The sequence below is a fragment of the Kogia breviceps genome, chromosome 8 (genome assembly GCF_026419965.1).
Source record: "Kogia breviceps isolate mKogBre1 chromosome 8, mKogBre1 haplotype 1, whole genome shotgun sequence".
In the NCBI taxonomy this organism is placed as follows: domain Eukaryota; kingdom Metazoa; phylum Chordata; class Mammalia; order Artiodactyla; family Physeteridae; genus Kogia; species Kogia breviceps.
The window spans coordinates 73091610-73106811 of record NC_081317.1 but is presented as its reverse complement, the minus strand read 5'-3'; the positions used below and the strand labels follow the sequence as shown (position 1 = coordinate 73106811).

The window sequence follows — 15202 nt, the reverse complement described above, 5'->3', positions numbered from 1 at the left end:
ATGGCATTCAAGCCAAAGAAAATATATATATTTTCATTGCAGAATTAAAACGCCTTTCTTAGCACATCTGTTGTAAAGTTATATATTGTTCCGAAACATGTTTTAATTTCCAGTAGGGTTTACAGGTGATTGTGGTTAGAATCAGGTGCCCCCATTTTAAATATTTAAAACTAAGGTTTGATTTAAAAGGCTGGTGAATGAGAACAGAAAATTCCAATTTTCCTTAGAATTGATATGTATGTAGACGCAGGCCGGGAACATTATAGCCTGTAAGTCAGCAAGGTTAGAAGCATGAGACCATGGCTTTAGGGTAGCGTTACCTGTCTTGCAGATTTCAGGTTAGAGGCTATTTTGGGAATCCAAACATTTGGCAACAGATACTCATTTTTCTGATTTATAAAATTTGTTTCCCCCATTATGGATAAAATGGAAGGGGGCAATATGCATGGGTGGCGAGTAAAGGAACTGCTGTCAAATGAGTTTTTCTAATAAGGCGGCCTTCTGATCACCTAACCATCTGTCCAGCAAACATTTATTTGATACCCACTGGGTGACAGACACTGACTAGACACAGGAGAGCCAGAGATGACTGTGACGTGCTCTTTGTCCCAAAGAGCTCTCAGTCTAACAGGCAAAACAACATCCCTTATCACTGAATTTTATGTTTCATGTTTAAATAAATATTCACATTGTTTCTCACAATAAATGGACTGGGTGAAATAAGCTACTCTAAGAAGAAATTGTTCCTTCTATTTGCAAATGAGGGCTGAGTGAAGGTAGACCAGAGGGATGTTCTAGACTCGCAGGTTGATGCACCTGCTCAGGGGTCTCTGGAACTGGCCCACCTGTGCTGGAGGTCAGCGGCAGGGGGGAGGTGGTGTGATCGGGGGCTATAGCGTGGCTTCACTCACCACTGTGGCTCTGTGTGTTACAGTTCCTGGACCTTGTGACCCTGAGGACTTGATCGATGGAATCATTTTTGCTGCCAATTACCTTGGCTCCACCCAGCTTCTCTCAGACAAAACCCCCTCCAAAAACGTGCGCATGATGCAGGCCCAGGAAGCAGTAAGCAGGATCAAGGTGAGGGGGTGCCGTGTGCTCCGAGGGGGGCGGCGGGCAGATGTGGGCACCTGAGCCGTCCGTAGTGGTCACCCCACACCTCATGTCCCGAGCTTAGAGGAGAGGAGATTGAGGTGACATGGCAGGCAGTGCTTATACACGTACCTGCGAACAGTTCTAAACGGAAAAAAGATTTCCGAAGTACGCTGGAGTCCTGATGTATAAATGCTACATAATTTGGTTGTTCTTAATGGCCAGTCTTGAGGAAAAAGTGATAAGCTTTGAAAAGTTGAAAAGATGAGGAAGGATAACATTTTAAGTATTATATTTCCAATATAATGTGTGAGAGCTGTATCACTGTATTTCCATGTACAGCTAGAGACCAGTGACTAAAAGGTCCGTGATACAGCATGGTTCAAACTAGCTGTCATTGCATTTGAACTGGTTGATCCTGTTCAAGCTAGACTGAACTGGCTTGCTTCACCTAAAACGAGCCATTCGATCAGCTCTATCCTGGCTAGTCTGAACCAAGTCAGTGCAAGGGGGAACTCAGTGGAAACCAGTCATAACCTGTTTGAATCTGTCTTATCAAGACTTAAAAGGAGCGAGCCTATTTGATCCCTGAAGAAGCACTTTTGTCTAGTTTAAATCATTCACAACTAGTTTGAACCAGCCAGAACTGGTTTGATCCCATGGAAATGCAGAGCTCTAGAATCTCCACCACGATGCTAGTGCCACCTAGAACCATGGACAAGCCAAGGGCAACAGGGACCCTCATGGTGCCATCAGGTAATTCAAGTGCCATTAAGGGCCACCAGCACCTAGAACCCCTGAGGCTGTTTCCACATAGAGCCACAGGGATCACATCACCATTGAAATCAGAGCCAGCTGTTTCGAGTGAGTTGGAATAGGTTATGACTTCTCAGATTTGGTTCTGTCTGGTGTCCATTGGTCAGAATCAACTCCCTCCTCAAGGGACCAGTCCCTTTTTCATGTCTTCTCTCTCACACATCCCCAGGCTCCATCCTGGGCTTTGTGTGGCATGTGGAATGAGAAGCACGAGTAGAAGGCCATGCGTGAGAGTCCTTACTGTCTCCATCAAGGGAAGAATATTTCTTGAGCACTTATGTGTGCAAGGCTGTGCAAGGTCTCCTGAGGGAGGGAAAATAGTGATTTATAAACTAAGATCCTTAGCCTCAAGCTCAGCAGCACAAATGAGAAGTGAATCAAGCCAGTGCATGTGCAGGGGGTGCCAGAGGAGGAGAGAGGGGTATCAGGTACTAAGGGCCATAGGAGTGCGGAGAGACCTTGAGAGATGAGATGCTGCCTAAAAGCCCAAGGGAGGAGAGAGCAGCAACCACGGAGGTCACAGAGGTCACACAGCAGGGGCCGTGCTTCTGGTCCTCCAGTCGGGGCTGATTCCCATCTTATTCACATGCCCAGGCTGTGCCATGCCCTGAATATTAAGGTCAGCCCTGGCCCTTCCCTTCACTACCCATCACAGCACAGTAAGCCCACACTGCAACTTTTGATAATATTATCGACATTTTAGGAATTAGGATGCATAAGCCAGAGAGTAATTTACAGCTACATCTTACCCCCAGAGATGCATCTTATCCTGCGACTCCCAACAAGACAACTCCCTGACAATGTATCAAGCTGACCTTCCTGCCCTCTGCATCTTTCAGACTCAATAATGCTGCTGGTAGAACATCAGGTTCCTCTTGAGCTGCCCATCCAAGCTTGGCCTGATTCTTTTTCACTGTCTCCGTTATCATAAAGAGGTGACATTAATACCCACAGATGTCCCCACAGCCTTCTCCATCTTCATTTAGTATCTCCCAGGCACAACGTGCAGAACAAGAACACACAAACCTCTCTGAGAGAACAAGCTGCTTTTCAGGCATTGTCCTGCCTTATTTCACACAGAGCAGAGAACTTAAAAAACATAGTCTTTAGGGACGTACTTCTGACCCTTCCTGTCCCACAGTTTCCAAACATGTTATGATTTTGTTACATTAACATTTGCTAAGTAAACCCCCAGGGTGCCAGATGGTGAGCAAAACACCACAAGAGAAATTGAGATAGAGAAGTTTATATGACTCACAGGTCCTGGAGGAAGTACCTGCACACCTGGAGGGGCCACGTGGGGAGGTCAAGGCAGGACCTGGGCACAAGCCTTTCTTTATTCCGGTCTGTGGGTGGAATGCTTTGAGGTTCCCAGACTAAGGCCGGATTGTTCACTTCAAACCAAAATGGGGTTTTGGTGAGCTCCGTATGGGTCTTACCTAAGGGGCACCAACAGGGAAGGCCCTGGGAAGCAGGGGGAGACTTGTTCACAAGGGCCACTGAGGGGGGTCCTTTCAGGAGCTTACATTTGCATGTGACTCTGCGGGCTGCTCTCCACAGCATTTGCTCGCATGAAGGAGCCAACGTCATTTTAAGGCCCAGGCATGCTGCTTGGCCCAGCACTTAGTTTCCCAGGTTAATGGTACTGTTAGCTCCCCCAGGGTCAATGGGCGTGTAAGGACCCAGCGTGGTTCTCTGACAGCCGGGGACCCCCTGTCAGAGAACCATGTGTTTGGAAATGGGGTGATGCTTTTGATTGTCACAGTGTCTGGGACATTTATGTTGGCATTAGTGGTCAGAACCAGAGATACTTGATACCCTGTAATGTCCAGAACGGAGCCACATGACAAAGATTTATCTCCTCCAGAATGCCAGAGCACTTCCCTGTCAAGGAACACTACCAGGGCCCATTCAGATGAATCCTCTAGAAGAAAGCAACAGTCCACCCCCAAATAGTACTGAAGACCCCTGAGACCAAAAACTGCATGTTGCTTTTTTTTGTGTGTGTGTGGGGGGGGGTACGTGGGCCTCTCACTGTTGTGGCCTCTCCCGTTGCGGAGCACAGGCTCCTGATGCGCAGGCTCAGCGGCCGTGGCCCACGGGCCCAGCCGCTCTGTGGCGTGTGGGATCCTCCCGGACCGGGGCACGAACCCGTGTCCCCTGCATCGGCAGGTGGACTCTCAACCACTGCGCCACCAGGGAAGCCCTGCATGTTGTTTTTGGATGAGTTTTTCTTAGGTTCTTTTTACTGGCCTCCTGACAGGTCCCCTTGACTCCTACAGCTAGAGTCTCTCTGTCTTTCCCCTGCCCTGTGACACGTATGTGTACTCAGTGACCTTGAGGGGAGAGCAGGCACAGACACATCACCTGAACATAGAGCAGCGCTTAGGAAAGACGCCGCATCCCAGTACCAGATCCTGCCCAGTGCCAAGTGTTCTGTGCATTTTCTGATTTCCACAGTGGTTTCTGACAGTGTTTTTTCCCTTTCTTTAAAGTGCAGCTCCCTAATGAAAAACGAGAAAGCTTACTTTGAATCTTCAAAGGATTGGTATCCAGAAGTTCCACAGGTCATTTGAACAAAAAATTAGATGGCTTTGTCGATCAGAACAGGCAACACAGAGGCTCTCTGATTATAAATCCATTTTAGACCTGCCTAGAGCACAGAAAGCATTTGGAAAACATGTATTTATTTTTACAGCAAATTACTCTAGTATGAGGAATTCATTATAGAGTAGTAAGATTAAATGGTTGCCTTTCATTTATAAGTATCGTTTCACAATGTGCTTCTTGCATCTGAAGGAACTGTTGCCTAACATTAAATATTTTCTGCCTCATGTTCCTTTTACATCCATTTAAATGCCTGTCAGATTGTGTGCCTTTACACCCAGCCTGACGCTTTTTCAAATTGTAAGTGGAGAAGGCTGCGTCCAGAACCCATGGTTTATTTCCATGCCCCCTAGAAAGTTACCGTCAGGATCGTGCACTGAGACTGCATTGAGTGCACAGGGAACCGAGGGGCCGAGAGCATTTCTCCAGATCACTCGGGGGGTCTCAAGGGGAGCGTGCACTGCGGTGCCCACACAAGCTCCCTTCTCTGAGGGAGGTGGTGCCATGCTTTTTCCTAAAGAGAGGCTGCCCTTTCAGGAATGAGTTACTCTGGGCCACCTCTAGAGAGATGCAGAACAGAATGAGGCGACAGAGTTTATAGCCATGTCCATCCAGGAAGGAAGGGAGAAAAATTTACTTGGAAATCCATTCAGTAATAACCTCACCACAAACTGATGAGTAAATCCTGGCTTGGTGCTCTCACCTGCACAGAGACAGAGGAGTTTCCTCCTTTCTTTTTCCTATTCTTTCTTCCCTTCCTCCCCGCAGGGAACCCATCTTGCCCCTCTCTTTCCTCTGCCTGCATTGTTTGTTTGACCTGATATGGATGCCAGTGAGACCTACCTCACCAGGAGTCCAGCTGTGGCTGTGTGTTTTTGGTGCTTTCTTTCTGAGCAAGCACTGAACCTGATGTTTGGGTTTCCATTTCGAAACAGGCTTTAATTTCTGGTCTGTCCGTCAATTACATGGTGCCTGTCTCTCACATAGCACCAACCGTGGACTGGAATTGAAAAATGATACTGAATTTACACTTGGAGTCTTAAGAATTATGATTTTCCTAATATAACACAGAATTTATAGGTTTATTTGCCAAAATGGGAGGCGAATTTGGAGTTGTGGTTTGGCTAGATATAAATTTGGCTCAAAAAGCAAACTGTCCCTATGCAGGATCCTGTGATAGGCATCTTAGGAGATAAATATCAACCAATTCCTTGACCTTGAGAAACATGCATTTTAATATGGGAGCCAAGAAGAGTGTTTAGGTAACAGTAATATAAGGCAGGCTGAGGAATCTGAAATTAAAAGACATTTCCATCTACCAAAATGTAAGAAATAAGGTGCATCTGAATGCAATAGCAGAATTACAGGACATCTGCCATTTCTTTAAAGTTTTTTTTTTCATCTTTGCACCCTCCCTAATATATTCTTTCTGCCTTTGTTCCTAATTTTTGAGAAGTAGTAATATCCTTCCAGGAAGCTTCCCATATGATTTAGAAACGCATTAGAGCAATGGTCCTCAAAGTGGGACCTGGGAATTTGTTAGAAATGCAGATTCTCAGACCCCCACCCCCGTCAGAAACTCATGGGGGTAGAGACCAGGAATCTGTTTTCATAAGCCCTCCAGGAGACTGTGATGTATGCTATAGTTTGGGAGCCACTGCCTGAGAGAAGGGTGGATCATCCAGCCTGAAGGAGCCTCTGTTCTCCAGCTGTGCTCTGCACGTTCCGGTCAAGCCGAGTGCGTCTCGCTGCTGAGGTTCCATTGGCAAATAAGCGCAAGAAACGCTGCCAAACAGATCTTTTTGGGTATTTGCCACATGTGTTTTCCTATTAAAGTCTCTGAGAAGTCCTGTACTGAGGAAATTTAATTCAGTTTGTTTAACCAGAAGCTTCCACAATTACTTGAACGCAGAATACATTATCGCTCTGGTGGTACCTGATAGTCTTGTTGCTAGGATTCTTTTAAACATGTTTTAGGGAAAACTTCTGGAGAGAGCTTTGCCCTGCATGCTCTCAGTATCAAAAGTGCCCTATGCAGAGACAGCCCCCCGCCCCAGCCCAGGGTGGCAATCCTGCCTTAACCCTACCTAGAGAACCAAACGGAAAGCCAGTGCAGCTAGCTGACTCGCCTCCCTTCCTCTCACTGCATCTCCGTGCTTCGTTCCACCCTCATTCCCACTTCATTCTCTGCTCCTCAACAGGAAGACGGGGTGATGTGCTAAATTCTGCCTGAGCCGTAGAAACTGCTTCATGTCCATCCATGCAGAGTGTGGTGTGTTTGTCTCAATTTTCTTTCTCCATTTGTGAAGCTCACAAGTGGCGTTTTGGTATTTTTTGGTCCATACATTTTTGTAAGAAGCATGCATTATCAAATATTATTCTATCTTTACTGGCCTGCCCCCAAAGATCATATTTTTCCATTCTTTTATAGAGATTTTCTTTAAGTGTTAAAAATTATGATTTAATTGTAGAATGAAAATTTCTATCAGTGTAACGTTGTATAAGCCATCTGATTTCCCATCTGACTTGAAGTCTGTGGTTGATAAAGACGATATTGACACTGGTAGCAGACCCTTCACATACATTATCTCATTTACTCCTCCAAATGGAGGGGGTGGGGAATCCTGTGAGGTGTAGGTATCATTAACCCCATTTTACAGACAGCCTTAGAAGTTTATAGATGAGAAACTCGTCCAGATGGCACAGTAGCAATTTGGAATATAGAGTGAGATTTCCAGGGTTTGAATATCTCTTCTGCCACTTAATAGCTGTGTGACCTTGGGCAAGTTAATTAGCCTCTCTGTGCCTCAGTTTCCTCTCCTGAAAGATGAGGATAATCTAGCGCCTACCTCACAGGGTTGTTGTAAGCTTTTACACTGGTACACATAAAATGCTTAGAAGGATACTGGCATATACCAAGTGCTCAGTAAATGTCAGCTGGGGAAAGAAAAGCTAAAATAGCCAGGAGGATCCCCGGCATAACTAAACATAAAGGGTCTTAACAACAGCAGATACCCAGTACACACTGCAGATCGAGTGATAGGATGGACAGTGCTGCAGTATGTCCTGTGCACCACAGCCTGCCGGTGGTAAGCCATAATCAGTCTCATGAAACACAAGGATTTAAATGGATGTTGTCACTCCCTGCTTCAAGATGCATGCTGGCCTTAAGGCTCTCTCAGACCTTTCTCTGCTGTTCCAGCTTCTCATTCTGACCCCAACCCCATCATCATTTCCAATGTTACGTCTAAATTTTTAATTTGTTTCAGGGCACTTGAATATCATAAGCGATTTAAAGGTGGTGTCACTCTAAGTGCATAAAATATTTTTAACTTCATAAAAATTGTCTCAGAATGCCTTTCATGAAACTCAGTTTGCCTTTTGGATTCTCTTCCTCATCACCCTTTCCAGTAAAAAACAATGTGGGCATTTCATTGGTGGCAGACTTACTTTCCTTTGAAAAGGGCTCTTTCAGATCACTCTTCCTGAGAGTGAAGAATTTTGACCAATAGCTATTAGGTTTTGGTATCAAAAATAATGGAAATTTATCTATTACTGCCATATCATTCAGGGGAGGTAGTAGAAGACAAGATGTTAGGATCTCACAGCAGTTGTTTATCTTGAGGATTATAACTGGTGCAGATCAGAGCATCCCTGGCAGAACTCTAAGATTCCACCCAGTAATCTCTGTGGCACAGCATCAGCACAGGGCCGCTCCTCAGATGTGCAAGTATTTCCACCGTCATGTACAGTGGTTAGGATGATGCTTGCAGTTGCTGCCTTCAGACTTTTCCAGCGTAGGCTGTTCACCACGAACTCATGACCACCAGTACAAGCTGTGGGGTGGCTCTGTGGGAGTGAGGCTGCCCTAGTCTCCTGGGTGCACCCAGGTTAGCCATTCGGTGTTTGGATAGCTGACTCATCCAGTTTCTCCACGATGAGGTAGTACAGACAACACACTTGGTCACTAATGAAATAGTGACATGCTGCTGAGAGCAAGAGCTTTCCCACCAGGTGAGTACCAAGGATGTGAGGGAGCAGCTCTTCCTGTACCCTACCCCCATCCCCACAGCAGTTACATGGTTTGGCCATTGACTCACCATCGTTTGAGCAAGATCTGTGTATATGTACCACGCCTTACCAAAGCCAAGAGGTTGCACCCTGACATAGGCAGATTATAACCATCTAACATCATAATCATATAAGAGCAAACACAAATAGAGTGCTTATAACGCACCGGGAACTGTTCTGAGAGCATTGTATATACAGTTGACTCTTGAACAGCACAGGTCCACTTATATGCAGGGTTTTTTTCAGTAGTAAATACTACAGTACTATATGTTCCTATATGTTCCAAGACTGGTTGAATCTGTGATTGGTTGAATCCGAGGATGTGGAACTGTAGATACAGAGGAACCGAACTGCATATACAGAGGGCCAAGTGACCATAAGTTATATGCAGATTTTTGACCCTGCGGTGGTTTTGGCACCCCTAATGCACACATTGTTCAAGAGTCAACTGTATTCATTTTATCCTCAAAACAACCCTATGAAGTAGATAACTATTTTTACCCTCATTTTACAATTGAGGAAACTGAAGCACAGAGACATTAAGTGGCTTGTTCCAAGTCACACAACTAGTAGGTAGCAGAGCCAGAATTCAGTTTTAGACAGTCTGGCCTCAGAGTTTCTATTTTTATCAACTATTCTATCTTGAATAAATATTACATCCATTTCTAGTTAGGTATAGGCTCTATTAATGTTACACAAATTTAAGGTAAGAAGTATTACTAGAGATAAAGTGGGAGAACAATTTAGAAATCAGTAACAAAAAGATAACTAGGAAATGTTCAAATATATTAAAATTAAGAAGAACACAGTTATACATAATGTTCAAAGAAGAAATCACAGTGGAAATTAGAAAGTGTTTTGAATGAAATGATAATTAAATTGCAACATCAAAATTTGTGGGATACTGCTAAAGCAGAGATTAGAGGAGGTTCATAGTTTTATATAAATATATCAGGAACGAAAAAAGTTTTAAAATCCATACTTTAAGTTTTCATCTTAAGCTAGAAAAATAATTGGCAAACTAAAGCCAAAGAAAGAAGAAGAAATACAGGTACAGGCTGAAATCAGTGAAATAGAACACAAGAATACAGTAAAGGAAATCAACAGAATCAAAAGTTGGTTCTTTGAAAACATCAATTGCAGTGAAGTATAAGAAGCACCTCAATTCACGTCCTTCCTACTACTGCCCCCAACAGCTACTAAATTCTGATCTAGGAAATCAATTATAGAGTGGGATTTTTTTTAAGCCAGTCCTTCTCCCACAGAAATGCTTTATACCACTGTCAATATTAGTTTGTTGATTCCCTATTCAACTGAGTCTCTGCAAATTCTTTTCTAACTGTTCTCCTGTCTCTGTTTGTTCCATGCTAAGCAGATGGCCCAGAAATTAGCCAAAAGCAGGAAGAAGGTGCAGTACAAACAACTTCATCAGCTTGGTGTTATGCCTGTTTTGTTTTGTTTTGTTTTTCCATTTATTTACGTTTTGCCTTTTTTCTTATTTCGTGTTTTTGTTTTCTGCATCCAGCAAGTTTTTGTTCAGATTTCTTTTTGTACCGCCCCATAAGCCAACGTTTCTCAAAACTCAGTTGCCCAAAGTAGCAGTTTTCTGTTGCTCATTAGTCATCTCACTCCAGAGGAATGACAGGAGAAGATTGGGGATGCTGAAGGGATCCTGCAGTTGTGTGCAAGTGCCCACCATTCAGGAGCATTCACGTGGCAGGGACCTGGGTCTGCTCAATTCTAGTCATGTGTGATTTGTGGATTTGTCAGATTGCTGGATGCAAAAAAGAAAACTCGCTAATAACCACACGTGTGCACAGTCAAGCCCTGAGTGAATCAGACTAATGTGCTTTTTTGGTTGTGAAGCTTCTAGGTGCTTATGAGCTACCCTTGGGACACTGAGGCATTGGGGCTCACTCTTACTGGGGTAGCTTCAGGAGTGGGTACTGCTTCTGTGGTGTGTGGTGTGTGGGAACACAAAGACCCTCTTACCACAGCTGCCTTGTTTGCACCTGCTGTAAGCATTGTCCCCCATCACTTGAGCGGAAGCAGCCTCTGACTTCTCCAAGGTCCTGGGGGTATGAGTCAGTTGCCCTTGTTCCTTCAATCTGTTGGGCTCTGAAACTCTTGCAGACAGTGCCATTCACGATCATTGTTCATGGAGTCAGATCTACTACAGTTACTGCTTCCATGGCGGAAGAAGCGAGGAGGGGTCTGCATTTCTCCCTGTAACCTGGAGATGCTCACTCCCGTCCCCGTGTCATCCTTCCTCTGTGTGGTCCCTTCAGCTTTGGCAGTCTAGTTCTGAAGTCTGCATCGCTGTTCTGGTGACTGTGTCTCAATGCCTCTGTGTATGAGCTAACCTTGGTCGCACGCACCTGGGTCAGAGTAACGTATTGAGCTTTCTCTTGCTGCATTTTCCTTCTCAGGCTCCTGAAGGTGAGTCTCAGCCAATGACTGAAGTGGATCTCTTCATTTCTACCCAGAGAATCAAAGTATTGAACGCCGACACGCAGGTATTAGCTGGCTCCCTCCTTCCTCGGGGGTGAAGCTTAGCATGACAACTAGGAGACTGTGCCCTTGTCTGTAGAGCAGCTGTCCCCAGATGCTGGCTTCCACACAAGCTAGAAGGTTGTGTATGCAGTGCCTGCTGCCGGGCTGGGGGATGGGGGATGGGAAGGGACTTGGTAGACAGGATAGGGGCTATGAAAGATCAAAGGAAAAAATAAGCCTTGGATATTGTTTGCTAATAATTCTCATAAGTTTTTATCAGAAGGTTCATGAACCAACTAGCCTTTTAAGAAATTTTGTTTAAAATCACACACACACACACACACACACACACACACACACACACACAACACAATCATCCAATCATCATATGCAGATTTTTTTTATTTTTTAACTTCCCCACCAGATTCTGCTGGTTGTAAAATGATTGAAATTCCTTTTCACGTACTACAGACCACTTCCTGCTCTGGGTTATCACAAGCCAAGGGAATTGCTCCCAGGCCTGGGTGGGCGCATGTAAGTCTGCCAGCAGGATGTTTGCAGCAAGCTCCCACGTGTGGACCGCACTTGGCTGAGCTGTGGGGTGGCAGGCTGTCTCATGGGTCATTAGATGCAGCACTGGACATACCATCCTCTGCCTGCTGCCTTCCAGGAGACGATGATGGACCACCCTCTGAGGACCATTTCCTACATTGCAGACATCGGGAACATCGTTGTGCTGATGGCCCGCAGGCGGATGCCCCGCTCCAACTCGCAGGAGAACGTGGAAGCCTCCCACCCATCCCAGGATGGAAAAAGGCAGTACAAGATGATCTGCCACGTCTTTGAATCTGAGGACGTAAGGGCGGCCTCCCTTCCATGTGATCTGGGCTGCCCTTGGGTGGTCAGGTTCCCTCTAGTTCTCAGAACCTTAATCATATGTGAGACAAATAGTTACTGAGCACTTATTATGTGTCAAGCACTGTTCTAGTGCTAGGGATATAAGGCTGAGTAAATCGACAAGATACTCATTGTAAAGGTTGTAGAGAGACAGAAAATAAATAGATAAATATACTTAATATAAAGTTAGGTAGTGGAAGGTTTGATAAGGAAAAACTAGGTCAAGGGATAGAGGGGCCAGGGGCTATTTCAGGTAGAGTGATGAACAAAGTCCTTTCTGAGGTGACATTTGAGCAGAGACCTGAGTAGAGTTGAGAGTGAGGAAAGAGCAGGTGCAAAGGCCCTGAGACAGGGGCCTGTTGATAGAGGTTGAGGAAAGGCAAGGAGGCAAGCCACTAGAGAGGACAGAAGGGTGGGAAGAATTCAGCCAGACCCACAGGGGCCCGAACAGGTCTCACCCGGCCACTAGGACATTTGGGGAGGACAGTTCTTGGATGTGCAGGACTGCCCTTTCCTAACAGGAAAGATAGCATCCCTGACCCTACCTACCAAATGGCAAGAGCACCAGCCACCCACTCCTTAGCAAAACCAGCTGCTCCTCCGGTCACAAAGCTAGTGATCCCTGACGCCCATCTCTCCAGGTGATAAAGTCAGCAGAGGACATCAGCGCACAACAGAGGTGGGGCCCATTCTTCCATTCAGCCTTCTTACCCAGTTGTCCCTAGAACTGCCGGCGAGAACACCAGGCTTCAAGCTGTGTTAGCATCATGCTTCTCCCAAAGCTCGACGGGCCTTGGAAACTCCCTCCGGGCCTTTTTTTTTTTTTTCTGGCCAAGACATGAGGCTTGCAGGATCTTAGTTCCCTGACCAGGGATTGAACCTGGGCCCTTGGCAGTGAAAGCACAGAGTCCTAACCACTGAACCACCAGGGAATTCCCCCCACGATGGTTTTGAACTACAGAGCCTCCCCAAGAGGGCCGTGTTGGTGCTGTTGACTGGTCTAACTTCCTCCTGCCACAGTGGAATAAGCTGTATTTCTCATATTGAGCAGGGATCCCGTATATACTTAAAGAAAATTGCCTACAGTAGCCTTGGCTCCTTAAAAGGGGCCATTTTTCTCCAGAAGAGTGTTCATCCATCTGCTTTAAATGGCCTTCCTCTGAGAAGTTAGGAGTCTGAGGCGAGCTGCTTTTCTCCAGGGAAACAGAGCTGACATGGCTGTAGCCACAGACAGGAGGAGACGCTTACACTTTTGTACCGTCTTTTACTTGTCTGGTTCTCTAGAAAGCAGCCTCAGGGACACGATCACTGAGAAGGCAGAGAGCTTGAAGCACCTGTCCTGGCCATTCTCCCCGTTTTTCCTTTAAAACTGAGGCCAAACCTGCAAACTGAGAGAATAATGAGTTTAGAAGGTTCTCGGAAAGTTCCAAAGGAGTTGCATTTAGAATCTTAAGTTTCATGTGTCTTGCAGGCCCGTGAAAAGGTGGAGTTAGCTCTGCTCACCAGACATGAGGGTCCCGGTATGACCCTCTGCCACCTCCCTCTGGCTTGGTGCTCCTAAGAAGGGCTTTCTTTCCCTTGGAGCTCCTTTGGGTCTGTAGGGGGAGATGATGAAGGGGAAGAATAAGGAAGCAAGAGTGGACCTGGGGATCTTAATGCTTTGCTTCCAAAGCCCAGGATAGAAGGGGGAGAGCATAGGCTGCAGAAATGGGAGAACTGATTGTGGATCCCGTCTCCCGTTCTGCAGAAGCTCAGGCTGTGCAGCTGCTGTAGAACGGGATGCCGTGTGGCTCAGGTGGACACGGCAGAGATATCAGTAGCCTGTGTGTGTTTGCCCGGTGCATCCACATGTGACAGTCGGGAGGACCGCTGGCCGTGTTCTCAGACGCACTTTTTTTAGTTCGTCTTTTCACACGAGCCTCTGATGCCCACGGTGATGCCTCGGCAGGAGGCAGCATGGTGGTCCTTGATGTGACTTGTGGCGTGTGACATCACCGGATTCTCAGAGTGAGAAAAGTTGAGCATTTCTTTCCCCACCGCCAGCCACACAGAAATTTCTGATATCACAGTTAATTAGCTGCTTTCAGCAAAAATTACCAAAGGTAAGGAAAGGAGGAGTGGAGATTAGAGTTGTGTGTGTTTGAAACATTGCCCTAGAGCTTTTTGTTGTTTTGCGGGCTTTCTACCCACTATTATTAGACAGAGCAGCAGTCCCAGTGGTGGGCAGGAGGTGGGCTCCCGAATCAGGCTGCCAGGATTCTCAGCCCCCATCCCCACCCCAGCTTAAGCTCTCAATCTCTTTTTCCTGATCTGCCCAATGGGAGCAAATAAAACAGATCCAAAGTCTAAGAGCTCTGAGAAACAAAAGGGATTTTTGTACTCAGCTGGTTGATAAACCTGCTTTGAGCTGCCATGAGATACTTTATAGGATTTGTCCAGCTTACCGTGAATCTTACACATTTGTTGCAGGAACATTACTGTGTTTAGGCACTTCTCCAGGCTCTAATGGGGTTTTTACACAATGTATGATAAATGTACCCTGTTACCTTTCTAAAATGTGAACATTTCTGATTTCTGAAGCACTGCCCTCAGAGCTTAGGATGAGGGCTTATGGACCAGTCATACTTACGTCTTAGACTTACTGTGAGGATTTATGTGACGGTGCTTCTACAGTATTTAACACAGCACAGGCTCAATTGCTGGTGTCTCTCCCAGGTTGTAATGTTGGTTAATTAACGCAGGGAAAGGTTATCAAAGCCCAGTGCAGGAGCAAGAACAATAGAAGCAGAGTTCCTGTCCTGTGAGCGGTGTGACCTCGAACAGGTTCCTTCACGCCTCTGGCTGCAACCTCCTCTCCTGGAAAATGCATAATAAATATTTTGTAATGTCCCATCCATAGATGATAGGAATGAAATGAAATTCATAGATAATGTAACCTCCCTTTTTGAAAAATTTTTCACAAAATAACCAAAGTATTGTCATAAATGTTAACACAAAGGAGAAATAAAAGCAAGCTAAAATAAAATAGGTTGATAGACACACAATCACACACACATGCAGAGCCACCATACTCTATGGCCAGTGTGCAGGCTGATGGGAATGTGATTTATTGGCAACCCACATCCCACGAATAGCATTGATGCTGATGATTTTCCAAAGTCATGAAGCTTACTCGTGGTAAAGTGTTGGACGAAACAAAATACCATCTTCTCTCAATTTACAGAAT

At 45.6% G+C, this 15202-nt stretch overlaps 1 protein-coding gene across 5 annotated transcripts in view; it reads left to right on the top strand.

The window, feature by feature from the left end:
- Positions 1-15202, top strand: part of APBA1 (amyloid beta precursor protein binding family A member 1) — a 232264-nt gene that overhangs the window by 198109 nt on the left and 18953 nt on the right. For 3 of the 5 annotated variants that reach the window (XM_059072721.2, XM_067039552.1, XM_067039551.1), the window contains exons 5-8: positions 935-1080; positions 9962-9994; positions 11016-11102; positions 11750-11935. In XM_059072721.2, the coding sequence (XP_058928704.1) occupies positions 935-1080; positions 9962-9994; positions 11016-11102; positions 11750-11935 (452 nt within the window). The remainder of the gene's footprint in view (positions 1-934; positions 1081-9961; positions 9995-11015; positions 11103-11749; positions 11936-15202) is intronic. The other 2 variants (XM_067039554.1, XM_067039553.1) reach the window with 1 other exon arrangement.